We start from the raw sequence: 23,422 nt of genomic DNA, 5'->3' as shown, positions 1-23,422 counted from the left end.
AGAATGCTAAAATTAGATAATCTAGGTTTTATGTGAAACGAAAGTATTTGCGTGACCTATGTGACAATTAGATTATTGCTTAAGGCTGATTACATGTGATTCTAATTAAGAGATTAATTAGAGAACATGTGATTTAGAACCTAAAAGATCTGAAAAGAGTTAGGTTAGATTGTATAATCTGTCATTCACATCAAGAAAAAGGATAGCAATTAGGCATTAACAATTGGGTAAACAATTCAATAGGATTCTCTTCCCTATTTTCTCATCTTGATTAATTTTTATCTGTCTATTTAAGTTTCTTGAATTATTGTTTTGATTTAATCATAAAAACTATTGGTTTGCCAAATAGAATCATAAATTTAGTCTAGTGGTATTCAATCCAATTTCCTGTGGTTTGACCTCACTTGTGTGAGTTTACTACTTGATTGCGTGCACTTGCGTATTGTTCATAAATTTCTTAACAAGTTTTTGACGCCGTTGCCGGGGAATTGTTTAAAGTTTGATATTGCATATGATTACATTAAATTCTATTTTGGTTTATTTTTCTTGCTAACTACTAACCTATTTCTTTCAACATTGTCTTTGTCTATTTCAGGATTGAAGGTGTATGCAACGTCAAGGACAGTGTGTCATATTTCCAGTTGATCCTGAAATTGAGAAGACTTGTAGGAGAAACAGAAGAAACAAGAGGCAAGAAAGAGTTTCAGCAACTACTGAAACAGAAGAAATCATGGCTGAGAATGCTAATGGTGGTAACAATGGAGGCAACAATGGTAATAATGGAGGTGTCGTTGAAGATCAAGCTAATGGCCGCAGTCTGAGAGACTACATTCTTCCAACTCTTACGGGGTCCAGTCTTGTATAAGACCACCCGTTGATGCTAACAACTTTGAAATAAAGCCTGCCATACTCTAAATGGTGCAATCTTCAGTCCAGTTTGGTGGACTCCCATCTGAAGACCCCAATCTGCACTTGTCAAACTTCATGGAGTTATGTCAGACTTTCAAGATCAATGGAGTTAGTGTTGGAAATTATTTTACCAGGATCTAGATTTACTAACAAGTATGTTGGATTAACAACCTAATATGAATTCTAAAACAATGAAAATAAACACATATAAAGTTAGAAAACCTTACAGTGGGTGCAGCGGAATAATATGACTCCTTCCGTTCAGATCTCTAGCCTTTGATTCCTTTCTGTAGCAGAGCATCACCAAGATCTGAACCTGGATCTTCTTTTCTCCTTCTTTGATGCAGAATTTCCATAGTCTTCCATACTATGATTGAGATACCACTTGATGTGTGTGGGCACTACTCATCTCACAAGGATTTCGAAATTTTCTCTCTTTTTCTCTCTTGAATTTCGTGGCTTATGGCTTCATAAGCATACAAAGACATTTTAAGAGAAGAGAACAAGGGTTGCTATATATAGGGAAAAGGGAGAGCACAACTTTCCAAATAAAACAGTTTCCTTAATTACTGTGTAATCAATTAACTGCTTTATTTAGTGTGATCAACCACTTTCCTATTTCTGCTAGGCTTTGATTAGCAATTACATGGCAATTAAAATTGAAAATAATAATTGGGAAACACACAAAGAGGTGCCGGCCATAGGGTGAAATAGGCCTCACTTGGATTTTGCAGTTTCCTCAATTTTATTTTAATTTCTCCAAAAATACCATTTTTCCAATTCTAATCATTTAAATGCCAAAACTAATTATTTAATAACTAAAATAGATTATTAAATAATATTGTCATTTAAAATAATTATTAATTAGACATACAAAGTCTCTTAATTAATAATTAAACCTAGAAACCCTTTTTCTTTACGATTTCATCCTTAAACTGTGAGAATTCATAAAGTAGACATAGTCTAACTTTTAGAATTATAATTGATTAATTAAAATCAATTAACTGAGTCTTACAAGCAGTATGGTTTCAACTAGTATGGGGACCATGGGTCTATATAACCGAGCTTCCAATAAGTCGAACCGAATTTACCAAGTAAATTCCCTAACTTATTAATTCCTCATTGAATCCACACTTAGAACTTGGAATTGCACTCTCAGTCATATAGAAACGCTCTATATGTTCCACGATATAGACACGTCATTAGTTATCCATTGTTATAACCCTAATGTGATCAATGATCCTCTATATAAATGATTTACACTGTAAAGGGATTAAATTACCGTAACACCTTACAATGTATTTTATCCTTAAAACACTTAACCCTGTATAAATGATATTTCACCTAAGTGAAATGAGATCTCCACCATTTATCTTCGTTTGGTTAAGCTCGAAGGAAATCATCCTTTACTTCTATTTGCCAAATAGAAGCTATAGATTCCATATTTATGTTAGCGCTCCCACTCAATTGCATTACCGTGTTCCCAAAATGTACGTATCACCCTGATACAAAACTAGGCTTAACTAACAAATCAAAGAACACGAATAACACTCTTGAGATTGAACCTAACCATATCAGGATTTCGATCATGTGATCTAGGATCAACAGGTGATATTGAATAGAATAGATATTACGGTAAGTTTTAACATATCTAATCAAAGTTCAATATCGGTCCCTTCCGATGTATACTCCATACATCCGATACTAGTAAACTTTGCCAATGTCCTGGAAAGGACATAACACTTTTCCAAGGTGTAAGAATACCTATCGCTGATTATACCATGTCAGTCTAAATCCAGTGTTCTGACAAATCAGGGAATAAACTTTTAAACATATAATAAAGATTATATTCCACTGTGCTGACAACACTATAATCTTTAACCAACTCATATGTTCTGGACTTAAAAAGAATTCATACATTATATACATATAATCATGAAATAAATCATGTGAACCATGCAACATAAAATGTTATTTCTGATCTTTATTAATAAGTAAATCTGATTATATGAAATGAGTTTTATTTAGGGCATAAAACCCAACAGTTAGTGATGATGCCATCCGCTTGAGATTTTTTCCATTCTTGCTAAGAGAGAGAGCCAAGAGTTGGTTGATCACCTTGCCACCAAATTCTATAGCAACATGGATTGATTTGGCAACGAAGTTTCTGTCTAAGTTCTTTCCTCCAGCAAAGTCTGCTAAGCTGCGAGGAGAAATTAATAATTTCTATTAGATGGACAATGAATCTCTCCATGAGGCTTGGGAGAGGTTCAAGCATCTTATCAGGAAGTGTCCTCATCAAGGTATTGAGAAGTGGATGCTGGTCCACAACTTCTACAACGGGTTGATTGGTAATACTAAGAACACTTATAGATGCTACAACTGGTGGGGAATTTATGAGGAAAAGTGTAAACGAGGCCTATGAACTGTTAGAAATGATGGCCCTGAATAATCAGCAATGGCCAACTGAAAGAAGTTAGACAAAGAAGGTGGCTGGTATGCATGAGGTAGATGCCATCACAAAACTGATAACTGTTTCTTTGTTGATTTGATCGATACTATTGTGGAAAAGAAAAAGTTGATAGAAGATCCTTTAGAATTGAGCTTAACCGAGGATGAGTTGGTTGAGCAAGAAGGAATGGAGGCGATGGGCTATGCTAAATGGCTCGACTCCTATGGGCCATTGAATAGGAAGTATTATGAAGAGTTGGGGTTTGTGCCAAAGAAGCCTGCTCCATCTACAGAGAAACCACCAGAGCTAGAACTGAAGGTGCTTCCTAATCATCTACGGTATGAGTTTTTGGGAGAAGACAAGAAGCTTCCAGTGATAGTGTCAGCTTCACTTTCTGATATGGAGACTGACAAGTTGCTTAGAGTACTCCAGGCGCACAATAAAGCCATTGGGTGGACATTGGCTGACATTAAGGGAATCAGTCCCTCTACAGTTATGCATTGAATTATAATGGAGGAGGGTGCTAAACCGACTATTGATGCACAACGAAGACTTAATCCACTAATGAAAGAAGTTGTCAGAAAAGAGGTGGTCAAGTGGTTAGTGTTGGGTTTTATGCCCTAAATAAAACTCCATTTCAATGTAATCCATTTTATTCAACATCAATAAAGAAACAGAAGTATTTTTCATTCATTTGTGTATGTTTTGGTTCATCTTATCAATTGCTTGTCTATTTGATTTATAAATTCATCTGAAACCCTTTTCACATACTTGATCCTGTTTATTGTGTTGTCAACACATTGGAAAGTAAACATGACTATGTGAATAAAGATTCCTAGATTTATCAGACACAGGGTCTTACTGATATGATAATCTACAACAGAGTTTACTTGCATTTGGTATAATGCTATGTTCTTTCCAGAGCATTGGTTAAAGTAAAGCTCAGGTTGGGTGCATGGAGTATGCATCGGAACGGACCAATATTGAACTTTGACATAGATTTATTAAACTTACCGTAATATCTATTCAAGTCAATATCGCCTAGTTGATCCTAGATCAAATGATCTTAATCCTGATATGATTAGGTTCAATCTCAAGAGTGTTATTCGTGTTCTTTGATTTGTTAGTTAAGCCTACTTTTGGGTCAGGGTGATACGTACGTTTTGGAAACACGGTAGTGCAATTGAGTGGGAGCGCTAACATAAACATGGAATCTATAGCTTCTATCTGGCGAATAGTAAGTAAAGGATGATCTCCTTCGAGATTGACCAAACGAAAATAAATGGTGGAGTACTCATTTCACATAAGCTGAGATATCATTTATACGGGGTTAAGTGTTTTAAGGATAAAATACATTGTAGGGTGTAACGGTAATCTAATCCCTTTACAGTGTAGATCATTCATATAGAGGATCATTGATCAAATTAGGATTATAACAATGGATAACTAATGATGTTTCTATATGGTGGAACATATAGAGCATTCTATATACTGAGAGTGCAATTCTAAGTTTTATGCGCGGATTCAACGAAAAATTAATAAGTCAGTGAATTTAGGTTATAAATTCTTGATCTGCTTATTGGAAGCTCGGTTATATAGACCCATGGTCCCCGCACTAGTTGAGATAATATTGCTTGTAAGACTCATATGATTTGTTTTGATTAATCAATTATAATTCTCAAATTAGACTATGTCTATTTGTGAATTTTTCACTAAGTAAGGGCGAAATTGTAAAGAAAGAGTTTTAGGGGCATATTTGTTAATTATGATACTTTGTATGGTTCAATTAATAAATATGATAAATGACAATATTATTTAATAATTATTTATAGTTATTAAATAGTTAGAATTGTCATTTAAATGGTTGAATTTGAAAATTGGCATTTTTGAGAAAATGAGATGCATAAATGATAAAACTGCAAAATTGCAAAAAGTGAGGCCCAAATCCATATTGCCTAGGCCGGCCACTTTTATAGGGTTTATCATCTGATATTTTCATTATTTTAATACCAAATAATTCAAACCTAACCCTAGTGGAATGCTATAAATAGATAGTGAAGGCTTCAGGAAAATTACACTTTTCATTCAGAGAAAAACCTGAGCCTTCTCTTTCTAAACCCTAGCCGCCACTTCTTACTCTTCTTCTTCCTTCATAATTTCGAACCACTTAGTGATTAGAGTAGTGCCCACACACAGCAAGTGATACCTCAATCATAGTGAGGAAGATCGTGAAGAAAGACATTCAACACGAAGGAGTTTCAGCACTAAAGGAGGAGAGAAAGAGATCCAGGTTCAGATCTTGATAATACTCTACGACAGAAAGGATACAAGGGTTAGAGATCTGAACGGGAGGAGTCATATTATTCCGCTGCACCCAATGTAAGGTTTCTCATACTTTATATGTGTTTATTTCATAATCGTTTTTAGGGTGTTAATCAACATACTTGTGAGTAGATCTAAGATCCTGGTAAAATAATTTCCAACAGTTAGATGCTGGAGTGGCTTACCCAATTTCAGATAGTAAGTGGGTTAGCCCAATATAAGTAGTACCAAAGAAAGGGGGATGACAGTGATAAAGAATGAGAAGAACGAATTAATCCCTACTAGAATGGTTACTGGTTGGAGAATCTTCATTGACTACAGGAAGCTCAACAAGGCAACCAGGAAGGACCATTTTCCCTTACCCTTTATTGATTAGAAGTTAGACCGGTTGGCTGGGCAAGAGTATTACTGTTTCTTAGATGGCTATTCTGGGTACCATCAAATAGCCATAGCACCTGAGGATCAAGAAAAGACGACATTTACATGTCCATATGGCACTTTTGCTTTCAGGATAATGCCCTTTGGACTATGTAATGCTCCAGCAACATTTCAGAGGTGTATGATGGCAATCTTTTCAGACTTGATTGAAACATGTATAGAGATCTTTATGGATGATTTCTCGGTTTTCGGTTCTTCATTCGATCATTGTTTGGAGAATTTGGAGAAAGTGCTAATCAGATGTGAGGAGTCAAACTTGGTACTTAACTGGGAAAAGTGTCATTTCATGGTAACAGATGGGATAGTTCTGGGGCATAAGATCTCAAAGGCATGCATCAAGGTGGATAAAGCCAAGGTGTCAACAATAGAGAATTTACCCCCTCCTGTTTCTATAAACGTAGTAAGGAGTTTTCTGGGCCATGCTGGATTCTACTGGAGATTTATTAAAGACTTCTCAAAGATCGCAAAACCGTTGTCCAATCTGCTTGTTAACGGGGTTCCTTTTGAGTTTGGGGAAGAATGCTTGAAAGCTTTCCAAGTTCATAAGGAGAAATTGATCTCAGCACCTACAGTCACTTCACCAAATTGGGAATTGCCATTCGAGTTGATGTGTGATGCAAGTGACTACGCAATCGGAGCGGTCTTGGGACAACGGGTTGACAGGGTATTTCATACCATCTACTATGCTAGTAGAACCTTGAATGATGCTCAGTTAAACTATGCCACCACAGATAAAGAGATATTTGCAATTTTGTTTGCATGTGATAAGTTTTGGCCCTATCTGATTGGGAATAAGGGGATAGTTTATACAGACCACTCAGCAATAAAGTACCTTATGACCAAGAAGGATGCAAATCTAAGGTTGATTCGGTGGGTGCTTCTGCTTCAAGAATTCGACATTGAGATAAAGGACAAGAAGGAGACTGAGAATCTAGTTGTTGACCATCTTTCAAGACTAGAAATAGAAGAAAGCCAGAATGCAAAAGAGGTGCAGATAAATGAAGAGTTTCCTGATGAACAACTCTTTAGTTTGAGGGGGAGCTTGATGTACCTTGGTTTGCTGATTATGTCAACTTCTTGGCTGCCAATGTTACTCCTCCAGAGATGTCTCGTCAACAACTGAAAAAGCTCTTTTCAGAGGTAAAGCATTACTATTGGGAAGAGTCGATTCTCTACAAGCACTGTGCTGATCAAATAATAAGAAGATGTGTGCCTGAAGAAGAGATATATTCTATCTTGAACCACTGCCATGCTTTACAATGTGGGGGCATTTTAGTGGCACAAGAACTGCTTCGAAGGTTCTTCAAAGTGGATTCTTTTGGCCTACTCTTTCCAAAGATGCTAATGACTTTGTGAAGGCATGTGATCGTTGTGAGAGAACGGGGAACATTTCTAAAAGAAACGAAATGCCTTTGACAGGTATCTTGGAGGTGGAATTGTTTGATGTTTGGGGGATAGATTTCATGGGTCCCTTTCCTTCTTCTTTCAACAATTTGTACATTTTATTGGATGTGGATTATGTATCAAAATGGGTTGAAGCTGTTGCATCTCCAGCCAATGATGGTAAAACAGTTTTGTCTTTCCTTCAAAAGTACATATTCACTCGGTTTGGAACTCCCCGAGCAATCATTAGCGATGAAGGGAGTCATTTTTGCAATAAATAGTTTGAAGCTCTCCTATCCAGATATGGCGTCTGCCATAGAACTGCTCTACCCTACCATCCACAGAGCAATGGCCAAGCCGAAATTTCTAACCGGGAAATTAAGATGATATTGGAGAAAACAGTGCAGAGATCAAGGAAGGACTGGTCACAAAAGTTAGATGATGCACTGTGGGCTTATAGAACAGCGTTTAAAACACCTATTGAGATGTTACCGTATAGGTTGGTGTACGGAAAAGCCTGTCATCTACCGGTAGAATTAGAGCATAAGGCCTATTGGGCTATGAAGACCCTCAACATAGACTTAGCGGCTGCAGGAGAGAAAAGGCTGCTGCAATTGAATGAGCTGGAAGAATTTATATATGAGGCCTATGAAAATGCAAAGATCTACAAGGAAAGAACAAAGAAGTGGCACGACCGAAGCTTAGTCAGGAAGGAATTTCAACCCGACAGCAAGTTTTACTTTTTAATTCAAGGTTGAAATTGTTTCTTGGTAAGTTGAAGTCAAGATGGTCTGGACCGTTCACGGTGGTCAAGGCGTTTTCATATGGAGCTGTAGAATTGAAGGGTGAAAGTCCAGAAACCTTTAAAGTTAATGGACAGCGATTGAAGCTCTACTTGGGAGGTCAAATTGACCAAGCCAAGTCTGTCATTATATTGGCACCTCTTTGAAGAATAACTCAATGTCCGGCTATATGACGATAAAGACAGCGCTCTTGGGAGGCAACCCAAGTGTTTACCTTTATTTTTGAGACTTTTGTTTTTGTTTATAATTTATTTGTTTTTAGCATTTTAAATTTTTTTTGTAAAGTTTCAGACATTATAATTTTGGTTGAATCGTGAAAAATGTGAAAAATCAAAAAAAAAAATAATTTTTCAGGCCTCAGAACCCAGTGGTCGCGACCACCAGGTTCCACGGTCGAGACCCTTTTTCATGGTCGCGACCCTGGTCGTGACTTGGGGGTTCTGTAGAACCCAGGAAAAATTCAAGGTTCAGTAGTCGCAACCAGCCCTACCCATGGTCGCGACCCTTTTTCATGGTCGCGACCACGGATTCTACAAAAAGGCTGGCAAATTTTTTTCGAAGCTAGTCACGACCAGCCCTTATGGTTGTCGCGACCAGCTTACGTGCTGACCTAAAAATACCTATAAAAACACCCCATTTCATCTCATTCAACCAAACCCTAAAAATATTTTTCCACCCTCATTCAACCTCTTTCTCAGCCGAAATACCAACCCTCCTCACCCATTCTTCAAATTTTTTCACCCATTTATCAATTTTTCAATCCAAATCATCCAAAAACTCAATTTCTCTCATCAAACATCCTTTTTCTTCAAAAATCACACCCAAAATCACCAATTCTTACCTAAATCCGAAAACACTATTCATCATCTTCAACCTCAAGCTTTTCAAGGATATTCAACAATGGAGGTGGATTAGTGGCTTCTTCAATTAGTAAGTATCATCCCTTTTCTTATTTTAAGAGATTGATTGAAGGATTTGGGGATTTCTTGGAATTAATTGAGTATTTGGGAATGTTTTGTGATTGATTGGAGTATTGTGGATTGTGGATTGCCATTGGTGTTATTTGTGTTATTTTGGTGATATTTGAATTTTGAGAAATCAAGAAATATAAGGGGAGGTGCTGCCTAATTTTCTCTAGAATTTTTTGTTTGTGAAAAAATTATAGTTTTTGTTGATTATGGGTGCCAAAAGAACAAGGGATAATGAAGAGGGGGGGTTCATCATCCAACCCACCATCTTCAACTTTTGATAAAACTTGGTTTGTAAGCGAAGCGGCCCAACAACGCTTCCTTCGGCTAAAGAGTAGGCCCTATATTGAAGGCCGGGGTATGGAGTTCCCCGATGCTCCATAGAGACGTCAACCTCAGTTTGAAAAAATTTGAGGTCAAATTGAGGGAATGAAGTGGGGTACCTTTGTTGATGCTAAAGACCGAGCCAATGTTACTATGGCTTGTGAATTTCTGGCGAATTGGCCTGAACGAAGGAACGGAGAGGTCAAGGCGCATGGCGAGAAAGTTCCTGCCACATCTGATGCCATCAATGTCATGTACTCCTTACCTGACTACTCTAGAGAAGATCAACGCTTGCAGATTATTGAGGAAGAAGAGCAATTTGATATGGCAGATGTTGCCGAAATTGTGGGGTTCCCGGGATAACGGTTCCATGATAATGATGGGCAGGATGGGTCGCCCAATTTACTGTACCAGTGTGAAATCAACCCTGTGGCTAAAACTGGTTGTACTTTGTGAATGCTCGGTTGGTACCGAGCAAGCATTTTTCTGATGTTCAGATGGATAGACTGAAATATGTGTACGTCATTATGAAGGGGTACAATATTAATGTTGGTCAAGTGATCTAAGTAGTATTGAGCAAATTGTTCAGGGAGCCACAGGCGGTGGCCTTGGGTTGGCTGGAGTGATTATTGATCTTTGCGGGACCTATGATGTGCCTGAATTGCAATATGACAACAAGGGGGTACCGCAAAAAAAATGGATGTCAACATGGTTAACAGGCTCAAGGAACCTCATCCTTATGGGTAGCCACCCCTAGAAGCGTAACCTCAAGGTCGAAGGCGGCAAAGAGAGCCCAGTGTAGAAGAAGAGGAGGAAGAGCCACCACAACTTCTTGGGGCCATTGATCCAGCAATGGAATATACTCATGCACAACTGAGTTATATAATTCAGCAGAACAACCACATGAAAAACTACATGGTGCAAAGGAGTATCTACGATGAGGGGCAAGTTAATCAACTTAACTCTCTAATCACCAGAATGAACATTGGGATTGAGGACCCTAATTATCTGGCGCCACCTCCTCGTTTTCACCCATATGACCAACTGCCGCCACCAAACCCTTTCTGATAAGGGTCTCAGGTAAGTCTCTTTCCTTTTCCTTTTATTTACATATTGGGGACAATGTGCTCTTTAGTTTGGGGGGAGGGACTTAAATTTTTAATTTTTCTGTTTTAGTTTTCTTAAGATTTGGCAATAAGCTAAGGATAGTTGTATGCTGCTGTTGATTGTAAAGTGTCCTGAAGTTGTAAAAACTGTGTGCTTAATTCTGTTAACTCTTTGGATTAGTTTGGATGCTTGTAAAACCTGTGTATGGATGCAATTTGATATCTGTGAAATATGTTATAATTGTTTTACTGTAGTTTGTGGTAAGACTGGCTGGACAGCTTAGAACTTGCATGCCTTATTCTCTCAAGGCGAAATCCTTGACAGCATTCAATAGGAACATGATTTAGGCAGTTGTTTGGATAGTTTGAGCCTTTTAAGCCTACCATAAAATGAATATCCTTAGTGAACCCTGTTGAGCCTAAACCTGTTTTGTTTCTTTTCCCATTGAACCAAAAGATGTATCCACACTGTTGTTTTTGTCCTCATTACATCTTCAATGATATCATAAGCTTTACAATAATTTTGGGGGAGTGAAATACATAGTGTGTGAAAGGATAGAAGAAAGAAATCTTGCGTGATTGAGAAAGGTGAAAGAAAAATTGTAAACTCAGCATCACTTGAATGAAAAAAATAAATAAATGTGAATGAAATGAAGAAAAATATAGAAGATTTCAGTGATGTCAGGTGAATGAAAAAAAAACATAAGAAAAAAATTTCTCAATCGTAGTTAGTTGTGGGAACACTTCGAGAAATTTCAACATATGGGAAGCTTGGGGGTTATAAAGGTGCTTATGATATCCTTCGCCAAGAACACTTTGCAGTTACCAAATACTTAAGTCCAAAAATTTTACCCTGCAAGACCTATTGATTCCAAAAAGGATGTTGTCAATATTAGTGGAGAGAGGTAAGCATGCAAGCATATTGGCTATCGGTTTCTGGAATGATTGGAAAGAGTAAGACCATTATAACATTGTTTCAATTGTAAAGTCAATTTGTGTTTGTGCATTGTGTGATAAGGTGAGCATCCGAATTAATTGTTAGAGTGTGGAATTGAAATCCTAGTTTGATCAATGGAAGGAAATGGAACTTGAGGCAGTAGCATTATGATTATTTGATAGCATAGTTAGTAGTAGTCTTAGTCTTACTCGAGGGCGAGTAAGGATCTAGTTTGGGGGAATTTTGTTAGGCTATTTTTAGCCTAAGTTCCGGGTCACATTAATAAGCATTTTCTCATTTATGGTAGCCTTTTTGGAGCGGTTTTACGCTTGATTTTCCTTGTTTCGGGTTCCCGGTGCATTATAGTTCAAATTCAGTCAATTGGCAAAAAGACAGGACAATCTGGTGAAAAATCTGCTAAAGCTTCCAGAAACGTATCAGTAGTCGCGACCATGACAAGCCCTAGTCGACCCTTTTCTTTGGTCGCGACTACGGTCGCGACTTAGGTGGATTGGCAGAATGCGTGTTTTTCCATTTTTTCCTATGGTCGCGACCAGCCATTAAGGTAGTCGCGACCAGGTACGAAACACGGGATTTTCGACCTAATTCCGATATTTTTCCAATTAGAGGCACAACCCTAATTCTTATATAAGGGACTCAACTCAGATGATGAAAGGCATCAGAAATCGGCCCCGAAAAGTGAATGAAGGAGGAGAGGAAGCTATCTTGACGAACCAGAGAGAAATCACCATCTAGTTTCTTTCTTCAACTCTTTAATTTCTTTATGTCTATTTCTGTTCTAGATTTAATCGTGGATAATTTTATTTTCATGAACTAAATTCACAATCGGGGAAGATGATGAATGTTATTCAAAGTTTTGCCTAGTTAATGTCAATTGTCATTCCTTTAATCTTGATTTGTGAAATTATCTATATTTGGGTTTAATTCCATGTGTAAGCTTGATCATCTTCTACATGTTTTATGATCTCAATTCAAAATCTGAAAAGTGAGAATTGAGAATGCTAAAATTGGATAATCTAGGTTTTATGTGAAACGAAAGTATTTGTGTGACCTATCTGACAATTAGATTACTGCTTAAGGTTGATTACATGTGATTCTAATTAAGAGATTAATTAGAGAACATGTGATATAGAACCTAAAAGATCTGAAAAGAGTTAGGTTAGATTGTATAATCTGTCATTCACATCAAGAAAAAGGATAGCAATTAGTCATTAACAATTGGGTAAGCAATTCAACAGGTTTCTCTTCCCTATTTTCTCATCTTGATTAATTTTTATCTGTCTATTTAAGTTTCTTGAATTATTGTTTTGTTTTAATCATAAAAACTATTGGTTTGCCAAATAGAATCATAAATTTAGTCTAGTGGTATTCAATCCAATTCCTTGTGGTTCGACCTCACCTGTGTGAATTTACTACTTGATTACGTGCACTTGCGTATTGTTCATAAATTTCGTAACATCTGGCGATCAATTAATTGTTTATGATATTAATACGAAATCTAAAAAGTGAGTATTGTTTATGCTATAGTGAAATAGATACATATTTACATATAGGGTGAGAGTACTTGTTTAGTTTAGGTAGCAATTAGGATTTCAATTTATCACGATAATAAAAAATTTGCATATAGGTTGTGATTTATATGTCCTATTCCGAATATAAATTTATTTAGTAAATTAGTTATTACATGAAAATGACTAAGAATTAAATTATGTTAAACCATGTAAAATAAATTCAATTGCAATTAATTACTCTAAATTTTTATCATTGTTGATATCATATTAATTAATTGCTTTATTTATTTGTTTAGTTAATTACTTTTTGTGTAGATTATTTAATTATAAAATCCTTTGATTCGATTGCTAAATTAGAAATAAAAGTTTAATTGTTTGATATTTATTTACGGTGGTGTTTGTGAGATCGACCTCACTTTTGTAACTCTATTACTTGTAAATGATGGTCAAAACAAGCTTTTCTTGATGGTTCAACTTGAATTGCTTTTGCTTTTTAAAGTCCAAAATTCATAACTGAGAACAAGAAAAAAGTATAGAGAGACTTCCTGACCAAAAAAAGTATAGAAAGACTTAATCGTAGCTATTTTTTCTCTGGCGGCTGGAGAAGAAAACAGAACATTATTATTGAGACAACAAAAAAAAATGGACTTGTATGTATACATATATCTACACAAGAGCCTAAAAACCCTCAAAAGTGACAAGTGGGCAGTCTAACAAGTAACATTACAAGCTATATACTGAGATAAGTTCTTATCATGGTTGCTCCTGTTGGATCAGACATTAGATGTTTGATAAGGGACATTCTCAAATTATTTGGAGCTATTACAAACATGTACAATGCAAACACTGCAAGGTCAGCTGAGGAGAGAGTAGAGCCTAGAAAACCCTGCCACATCCTGAAAAATGAGAGAAAGAGAGAGAATTAATCCCTACACACCATTTGGAAAGCAAGCAAATGTTCTTCTGAATTACTCTTTCATGGGCTCTCGTTTGTATGCATGTTTATATCAATGATTTTAAATAAGAAAAGCTAGTATTGTGATCATACCAATCAGGTAATCTGAAGAAAGTGCGAAAGAATGTTCTTGTGCCTTCAATGTCCAGCTGCAAAATGAGTGCTAACCCGAATAGGAAGAAGGCCCTTTGGCGCTTTCTTTCTTGTGGCCAAAGAGTATTCCAAGCTAGAAAGAGAAAAATAAATAAACAAGCATACTAATAAGAACATATTCCAGTGTACAATCACAAGGCAGCCAGTATAGAGTCTAGTAGTCTTATTACCCTGCATTGAAATGTTCTTAGTACTTCTTTCCCGGCTTAGGAGGCCCTCGGCTTGGCCCTGCTTCAGAATATTTGCTATTACAGAAGCGTATTTTGGAGCTTCAGACAAAGATCTCACAACCGAATAGCCTGTTTTCAAGAGAAAACAAGTATTAAAAAAGCATTTAGATTTCTTTTCTTTATAATTTTGGGGGGGGAAATGGAAGTTAGATTAACGTTCGAAGTTTTCTACCTGTAGCTGGATGTACCATGCTGGCAGCGGCACCAAATGCAAGATTTTTCTGCTCTGTATTGGGCAAGGATCCGCCGACTGGAATATAAGACCATTCCTGGATTAAACAATGTTGTTGTTCAATGCATTTTAATTTCTTATACCAAAGAAAAATGAGAAATGAAAAAAAGAAAAAAAAAATAGTAAAAAGCAAAGGTTGGATAGGAGTTCGCTCCCAGAAATATAGCCATCCCTACCCCCTCACGTCAATCCCTACATACCTCTTCATAAGTTTTGGAAATTTGGATACCCATTGTCTTTAACCTTGATAAGAGTTTGTTCTTTAGTAAATCAAAAGGCATGGCATCTTTGGAAGCCAAACAAGTTTCCTGAATAAGAAAAAGTAAAGATTATGTAAAACTCTTTCCAATGATTATGGTGAAGAATCACATAACACAGCAAAACTAATAATGCCAACTGGAGGAACCTCAAAGAATACTCTTGTTGGAGACATGGGCATCACATAGAGAAAAGTTGGGTATTCTTCTTCTATGCTTGGAACTTTGTGCTTCAAGTGATCCCTATAGTCCATGAAAACCATCAAGCTGGGATCATATGGATTATTTTCAACCTGAGAGTTGATAGAAGTTATTAGAAAGATATTTAGCACTTTCGCCACTTACAAAGAATTCCCAGTATTCAACAAGTAACAAGTTCTCTGTATTAGGCTAATGATTCTACCTCAACTTCCACACCGTATGCTGTTTGCACCGAAACCTTTGGCCCGCCCACCTCATACTCCAGTAGTTTCCCTGAAGCAGCTCCTGATGCAACAGTAGCAAGCCTATAATACCATGTTAGAATTGGAACGAAGCAAAGCAATGATAACTACATTGAACAAGTCTCCATTTTATGATGATAAAAGTAAGAAAAACATACCTGCAAGGAACAACAATATCTTGTTCACAGGCCACAAGACTATGACCATTGGTAGCTTCAACAATGCTTTCCACTCTTAAATTAAGATACGAAACACCTGACTCCACACACCTAGGAAAAATTAATACATATTACATATCTATGAATACCATTTCCACAATTCTCACTATAAAGTTACCATCAGCAATTTAACATGTATAAATATAATGTGCTTTTTTTCACTGTACAGGCTTTGTCTTACCTTCTTAACAGTTCCTCGTGAAGCAAATGACGACTAACTCGTCCATAAGCACGACCAATCAGAATAGGATCATCATTGTCAAGATAAACAATGGTGTCTGGCCATACATGCTCAATACAACCTGCAAGTCCAAGATCTGAAAACAATGCATATTTTAATATTATTAAATCTACAATAATATCTAGCAAAAGTAGACTTTTTTTTATTTAGAATAAAAAAATAAGAAAACTAGTAATATAATATAGTATTTGAGTAGCTTATCTTGAATATAATATATGTAATCTAGAACAAGCAACAATATAATAAGGCAAATTTTGTCACAACAGTTGGTTGAGAGGAAGAGATAATCAATAAGTCATTAAAAACCAAAACAATGTCAAATAATAATACATCATCATAAACAGCTACAGTATTAGTGTATTAGAAATCATAAAAACAAAAACCAAATACAAAGCAAGGTACCCTTAAATTCATCTTCCCAAACACCATAATTGTTTGTGAAAGGGAGATCTGGTCCAATGAGTCCAACGTTTAATCCTAACTTAGCTGATTCCGCAGCTAGAGCAAGACCCGCAGGACCACATCCTATCACCACCAAATCCAGTATTTTATCACCAATTGAAATTGCAGGAAGCTGCAAAAAAAAAAATATATATATAAAAATAGATAAACAAATAAGGCTTTACTACATGATTCCTTAACAGAAACCCCAATTTTGAAAATGATTAATGCCAGAATTAAAACGAAACTCTAAAAAAGGTTGACTTTCTCATGCTAATAAAATCAAAATATACATGTAAAGTCATCATACAAAGCACTGTGTTTAACCTTGTCAGAGAGCTTAGACTGTAATTCCATGGACTTGTTCTGTTGCATTTGGACGAAAACGAGTTCAGACCCACCTCCTTTTATGTAATCCTCTTCGTCTGCGAAACCTTGTTTCACCGCCACACAACTCTCACTCCCCGCATTGGCCATCACTCGCAGACAACTACGCCTGCAAAAACCATAGCCACAAAACGGAGCTTTTCTCTTCACCAACCCTCCTCTTCTTAGCCTCAAACCAGACCCAAACGACACCGTCACGGCCACAAAGTTCCGAGCACCGAGTCCTATACTCTCCATCCCGAGCATATTCTAAAACTCTTTCTTCTTCAAGACCCTAACATTTATACATAAATACTAAATAAAGAAAAAACCAAACTTCACCGAGTTAATGCAAAGTCTGTCTCTTTCTGATAGTTTAGTTCTCTTTCAGGGGGAAGCTCTGTTTTTGGCGTTAATGGCGGAGAGAGTTTTGTGGATAACAGGGGTGGGTAGTAAATGATAGGGAAGGAAGAGAATGAAGGAAAAGGAGGGAGAGAGTTATATGGTGTGTTTTAATTTTGTGTCTGCGTTGTCAAACAAGTCATCCGTAATATGACACGTGGAGGCGTTTGATTAGTTCTTTGACTCGGAAAATAGCTACCCTTATCGAAAACCAACCAACGGCGGCTTTTCGTGCATGGTACCGTACCATGGTCCAAACACAAACCAAATCTCTTTCCTCTTTGAAGAACTGAGTCCAAAAAAAATATCAGTAATTATAAATTTTCCTAAGGAAAACTACAAGACAAGAAAGCTTTTATTTATTTCTTTATGAAGAAACTTACATGAATAAATTGAGAGAGTGAGAGTTTAGCTAAGTAGGGGAACTAAACTGTACATTATACGTTACGTGGATCCCAATAAAGCCATTTAATTTCTTTTTTTAGTATGTTTTATTTAATTAGCATGATAGTTTAAATTTTAGACCAAATATCAAATTTAGCAAAAAATTTCACCAAGGACTAAGCATCCAAATTTATATGCTTAATGTAGTTCTACATGGATTAGTTACATGTAATAGATAGATCAACATATTTTTCCAATCATTTTCCTTATTTTCTTTAGAATACAATTTTTTTTTTTTGTTGAGGAAAGAGAATGTCATTCGAGGTTAAAAAAAGCACCAAAGTCCTACACGCCCAACAAACAAACCACACAATCTCACTGAGAGATGACACAAATATCACTTAATTACACTAATACTGGAAGGAGCAAAAAGTTCAAGACTTACATAGGAGCATCTAAAGGGATAGAGCCTCAAAACAAGGCCTAAGGCCACGCCACAAAGGCATAGAGTGCACAACACCAAAAAATACTAACTAAACTAAAATACAAAATAATAAGTAATCAAATAAAATAAAATAGCTTCCAAGAACTCCCCAAAACACAAAAAAGACTGCTTGAAAGCCCAAAACAAGCAGGTTAAAAGCAAAGGACCGCTGCTAACTTCCTACGAGAAAGGTCCACACTCAGTCTCTCATTGTGGTTCTAAACAGTGAAGGTGCTAGGACAAGGGAAGCACATCCCTCTAGGTAAGATCCAAGTCTCCCCTTCTATATCTACAACACTCTGAAAGTTAACATCCAGCCATTGTGCACCAGAGCCAGTAAACATAAATAGTAACCCACTTATACACTGAGATTTGAAAAAGGAGGAAGAAAAACAACACTCCTAGCCAAAGCACACACTTAATAAGGACCACACCCACCCATTAACCTCAAAAACGAATGAAGAGAGCCAAAACAAGCCTACCCCCATCATCACTATGTCGCCTAATAGAGCGGGAGCCTCCGATTGGAGGCAAGAACCATCTCAACAGAGACGATCAGTCTCCAAGAGCGGCGGTTGGTCGCCTACAAGAACAGGCACCATGGAACCGGTCCCAAATAACGATGTCTGACACCCACCTGACGCACCAGTACCAAAACCCACCATAAGGGGACTTCCTCCACAGCATGAAGCACGCCGGAAGCAAGACTCTCGGGCGCCACCGACCTAGATCTGGCATGTGGCGCCCAAGGGAGCATAAGAAACCCTAAAAGAGACTTTTAGAAGAGAAGAGGGAGAAAATCCTATGTGATAGAAAACTTCTTTTTAGATCTCCTTAGAATACTTAGTTCTTATAATCTAGTTATTCATTGCAGTGAGTTTATATTTGTCTTATAAATATAGTCAATTTATGTATTAATATTCTTAAATTAATTTTTTAATTATTGATTAGTATGATTATAATTTATTAGGCCATTTTAAAGACTAATCATGTATTTAGAGTCATTTAAAGGGATGTTAACATATTTTGATGAAAATAGTGGAAGTCGGGGAGCTCGGTTTTACAAGGCAGAACTTAATTATAAATTTTGACGACCTTAGAAGCAGAACTGGACTTGGAGCTCCACATAAAATTTGTAGATCTCGTTCTTAGCTTTTCGAAACATCTTGAATCATCCAATTTTGAATTGTATTGAAGAAGTTATGGCCAAAATACTAATCAAGTGCAGAAACAAAAATTGTGATGGACGCTATAGCGCCCAATTCCTGCGCTATAACGCTGGTCTGTAAAAAAATACAAAAAAAAAAAGATAATTTCAGCACATGGGTTATCGGGAAATATCTCATGGGCGCTGTAGCGCCGACTTATTTTTTAAAAAAAAAAATCATAATTCTACATCTATTTTTTCAAGCACTATAAATAGGACCTTTTAGGCTACAAATTTCATCATTCTAAAGCTACAAAATATATATATATATATAAAGAGAGAGAGAGAGAGAGAGAGAGAGAGAGAGAGAGAGAGAGAGAGCAAGGAAGAAACGGAGATCAGCTTTAAAGTGTTCTTCATTCTTTTCTTCTTCGTCAACTCTTACTAAATATTATAATTTTCGTTATAATGTCTAGTTCAGAGTAGTTTTCTTTTAGTTAAGGGTTATTTCGAAACCCAAGACATGAATTCTTAGTTTTATTATTAAATGTTAATTTCTAGTTTCCATTATATCAAATTGCTTCTTTTCTTTGCTACAAAAAAAAAAAAATTGTTTCTTTTCTTTTATGTTCAATGTCATGATTATTGTTTTAATCTTATTTAGACAGTCGCTAAATTATGTTTTACTTTAATCTACCGTCATCTTAGGATTATTATTCACCTAATAGTCTAGGATTCTAAATTTTTGTGACAAATTGTAATTTTTAATTGTGATGAAGAATAGAACCTAGGTTAAATGAATTATATGCTATATTAATTTGTTACCTAGATTAATCTATCTCCATAAATCTCAAAGCTTTATATAAGTTAAATAAATTGCATGCTTCGTGGATTTAATGCTTAGGTAAAAGAGTTAATTATTGAGCGCTTCGCCTTGATTACATACAATAGGGAGAATAGAATAATTGACTACTTCAGCTTTATCTACGGGATTAATAATTTGATTGGAAACTGAAATTACATTTATTAATAGAAATTAGGAATGATTGTTCAGGGTGGCGAATAACCATTAACTAGTTTCTCATATTGTAGTCTCACTTTAAATTTTTTTTTTATTTTTATTTTTACTATTACTATTTTTTCTAATCATCAAAATCCCCATCTTCTGATTCTTGTTACTAATTTGTGAATAATTAAATAAATATAGTCCTTGTGGGATCGACCCTTACTTACACTTATACTAAAATAATAGGAGGTATTGAAATTAAAATATTAGTAAATTTGTTGTGGCTTACGACACGCATCACATTGGAAAATACGACAAATGGTTGTTAGAGTCATATGGGTCAGTTTAAAAAAAATTATTCAGCGGAACAATAATAAGTAATATTTAGAATATCGAATTTAAGCGGGCTTATGGTATTTGACCATTTTACCTCTAGACCTATAAATTACTTAAGCTTGAAGAAAATGGATAAAATAGGAATTTCACCTAAGTGTTGCCTTTGTTTTTAGTGAGAATGGAGAGCATTTTTTTGTCCTTTTTCTAGGTGATTATTAGGGATTATATTATGTGATTATAGTTTATTTTTTTTAGTTGATAAACATTAAAGAAAAATCAAGAAAAACCAAAGTCACCTATGCTCTCCCTCCCAATTCCTTTGGCTGAGGCAGAATTAGAAGAATCCAAAGTTTCTTCATCAATTCTTGACCAATTCTATCCATATTCCAAGGGTGTAGATCAAAGGTAAGCTTTAAAAACTCTTTCTTTTGTTTTTGAAAGTTTTGGCTAAGTTCAAACATGCAAATTTAGGGAAACTGGTTCTGTTCGAACCCTAGGGATTAAGAGTTGTTTTCTGGGTTGGTTTTAAGTTGATTGTTGATTATTTGAGTTGGTTATATTGATTAGTTCAGTTGTTGAGCAAGTCTGAGTTTAAGAACTCAAACTTGGCTCATGCAATGGTAGTTTTTGTATTTATGAGTATTTTGAGGTTCTACCACTTGGAATGTGTTTGTTGATGCTTAATTAGGTACTCTAGAGCTTGATTTCAAGTTTGGGGTTATTTTGAGTTAGAAAGGAGATTTTTTTTTCTGCAGCAAAAAACGGCAGGTTGTTTCTGTGGAAACGGTCTACTATTTTTACTGGCATATTGCCCAAAAAATGGTATGCTATTTTTCCAAAACGGCCTACTATTTTTCCTGACAATTTTGATTTTTCCTCAATATTTAGAGTTTTGTCATGCTATTTATCAATAGGAAAACTTCTAGTTTAGAGTTTAGGTCTCCGAAAAATTTTTAGCAAGTTGTTTACCCGATTTACATGATTGTGGCATAGGGCTTCCATTTAGCACATGAATTTTCATTCAGGCTGACTAACACACCTGAATCAAGAAATAAGGTAAGATTAGTATAAAATATGTATACGTATATGTATATGTGCATGTATGTAAATTAAATTCTATGTTATGTGATTCACATACCACCAACACCAGTACGGTGGCGGTACGGAGTACATTGGTACAGTATATGATGTTCAAAGGGTACGACGCAGTATTACTACTAACACTAATACGTGACGAGTACACAGTGCATGTGGTACAACACTCAGTGGTACTCAAGGTACGGTTTAGCCCTACCAATACTAGTACAAGATGATGTTGGAATTTATTTTACCAGGATCTTAGATCTACTTACAAGTATGTTGTTTAACACCCTAAATATGAACTTTCTAAAACGATAAAATAAACACATATAAAGTTAAGAAAACCTTACATTGATGCAGCGGAATTAATGTCTCCTTCCACTCAGATCTCTAACCCTTGTATCCTTTCTGTCGCAGAGTATTATCAAAATCTGAGCCCGAATGTCCTTCTTCTTTTAGTTTGATCCTTCACAGTCTTCCAATCTATGATTGAGTTACTGCTTGCTGTGTGTGGGCACTTACTCTTTCACTAGGGTTCGAAATATATGAAGAGAAAAGAGAGAGAGGGATTTCGGCCAATAGAAGAGAATAGGGAAGGCTCAGTTTTTCTGAAGAGAGAAATTTCTGTCAGAAGATGTTATGAAAACTTGTTGTTTGACTGAGCCATCACTTTCTATTTATAGGCAACTACTAGGTTTAGGTTAGGAATTATTTGGCATTAAAATAATGAAAAAATAAATTTGAATTTCCACAAATAGTGGCCGGCCATGGTGTGATAATGGGCCCCACTTGATTTTGCAGTTTTAACAAATTTTATTTCTATTTTCTCAAAAACGCCAAACTTCTGGAAACTAGTTCATAAATACACTTATGAAACATCCTTTACTATATGCTTTACTCATCAAGGGATACTGAAATCTTTACTGTTTTAAAGTACATCTGAATAAACAGAAGACATATCTCTCATATTTTAAAATATGTAATTGAGATAATACAGCGTAGACTATTCTTCAGCAATATAACTTTCTGGTAATTTCAAATTTACAAAGTTATAATTCTTCTCTGGTAGAGCTTGAATTATTATACAATAATTCCTCCACCCCCAAAGTAAGCACCATCTCAAGATTCTCGAAATTAGATGGTGAGATACAAGGACAACTAATACACAGTTCCTTAATATCTAACATATAGATCACTTTCATAAATCTTTCTTGAATATCTTCTAATGTTCCTTATTTGATTACATCTCAAATAGCTCCCACTCAATAGCAGATGTCTGGTTAAATAATACTGGCTCGTTTGGAACGTCGTATTAGGTCGTATTGTATTGTATTGTATTGTATTATATTGAATTGGATTATATATCATATTTTTATATAATACTATGTTAAACTTTAATTTATACTAAAATATTATATATTTAGGTGTCTATAAAAGTTAATACCACATATAGTTTTACATAAAAATATTGCATAAAATACAATTCAATATAATACAATACAATACAATACAATACGACCTAATACGGCGTTCCAAACGAGCCCTTAACCTCTTATTGTTTAGAGAGTTATCTAGCTGTGACTTTTGTATTAGTCTGAAACTTTAAGTTAAGACTAAGTCATCAACATAGCAGACTAGTATTTGAAGTGAAAAATACATGCTAGAGATAAAGTAATCAAAATTAAGATACCATAAATTTTATGAGGATTAAGAATTCTTGGTTCAAGTCATTCGAATAGACTGAACTAGAGTTCTTTATCTTATTCTCATAATTCTGATAAGTTATACCTATCCATGTGTATGGTTAGATTTACTTTTCAGTAGAGTTCTTAAGTACCTATCACAAGTGTCAACCTGATGAAGATGGGTATAG

At 35.7% G+C, this 23,422-nt stretch overlaps 1 protein-coding gene and 1 non-coding gene across 2 annotated transcripts; both read right to left on the bottom strand.

The window, feature by feature from the left end:
- Positions 1–3,109: 3,109 nt before the first annotated feature.
- Positions 3,110–3,216, bottom strand: LOC115702262 (small nucleolar RNA R71). Its single transcript, XR_004008838.2, has one exon. It is a non-coding gene; the product is annotated as a small nucleolar RNA R71 (small nucleolar RNA).
- Positions 3,217–13,773: 10,557 nt separating this feature from the next.
- Positions 13,774–17,447, bottom strand: LOC115702236 (lycopene epsilon cyclase, chloroplastic). The gene is made up of 11 exons (XM_030629688.2): positions 16,672–17,447; positions 16,306–16,477; positions 15,844–15,979; positions 15,603–15,713; positions 15,405–15,507; positions 15,151–15,294; positions 14,945–15,052; positions 14,685–14,781; positions 14,453–14,581; positions 14,223–14,355; positions 13,774–14,070 (listed from the first exon to the last, which is right to left on the bottom strand). The coding sequence occupies exons 1-11, from the start codon at positions 16,975–16,977 to the stop codon at positions 13,905–13,907; spliced, it is 1,605 nt and encodes a 534-aa protein (XP_030485548.2). The 5' UTR covers positions 16,978–17,447; the 3' UTR covers positions 13,774–13,904.
- Positions 17,448–23,422: the final 5,975 nt, after the last annotated feature.

The sequence above is a fragment of the Cannabis sativa genome, chromosome 1 (assembly GCF_029168945.1).
Source record: "Cannabis sativa cultivar Pink pepper isolate KNU-18-1 chromosome 1, ASM2916894v1, whole genome shotgun sequence".
NCBI classification, from domain to species: Eukaryota; Viridiplantae; Streptophyta; class Magnoliopsida; order Rosales; family Cannabaceae; genus Cannabis; species Cannabis sativa.
Note: the sequence above shows the minus strand (reverse complement) of the source record. Positions and strands in the feature narration are given on the sequence as shown.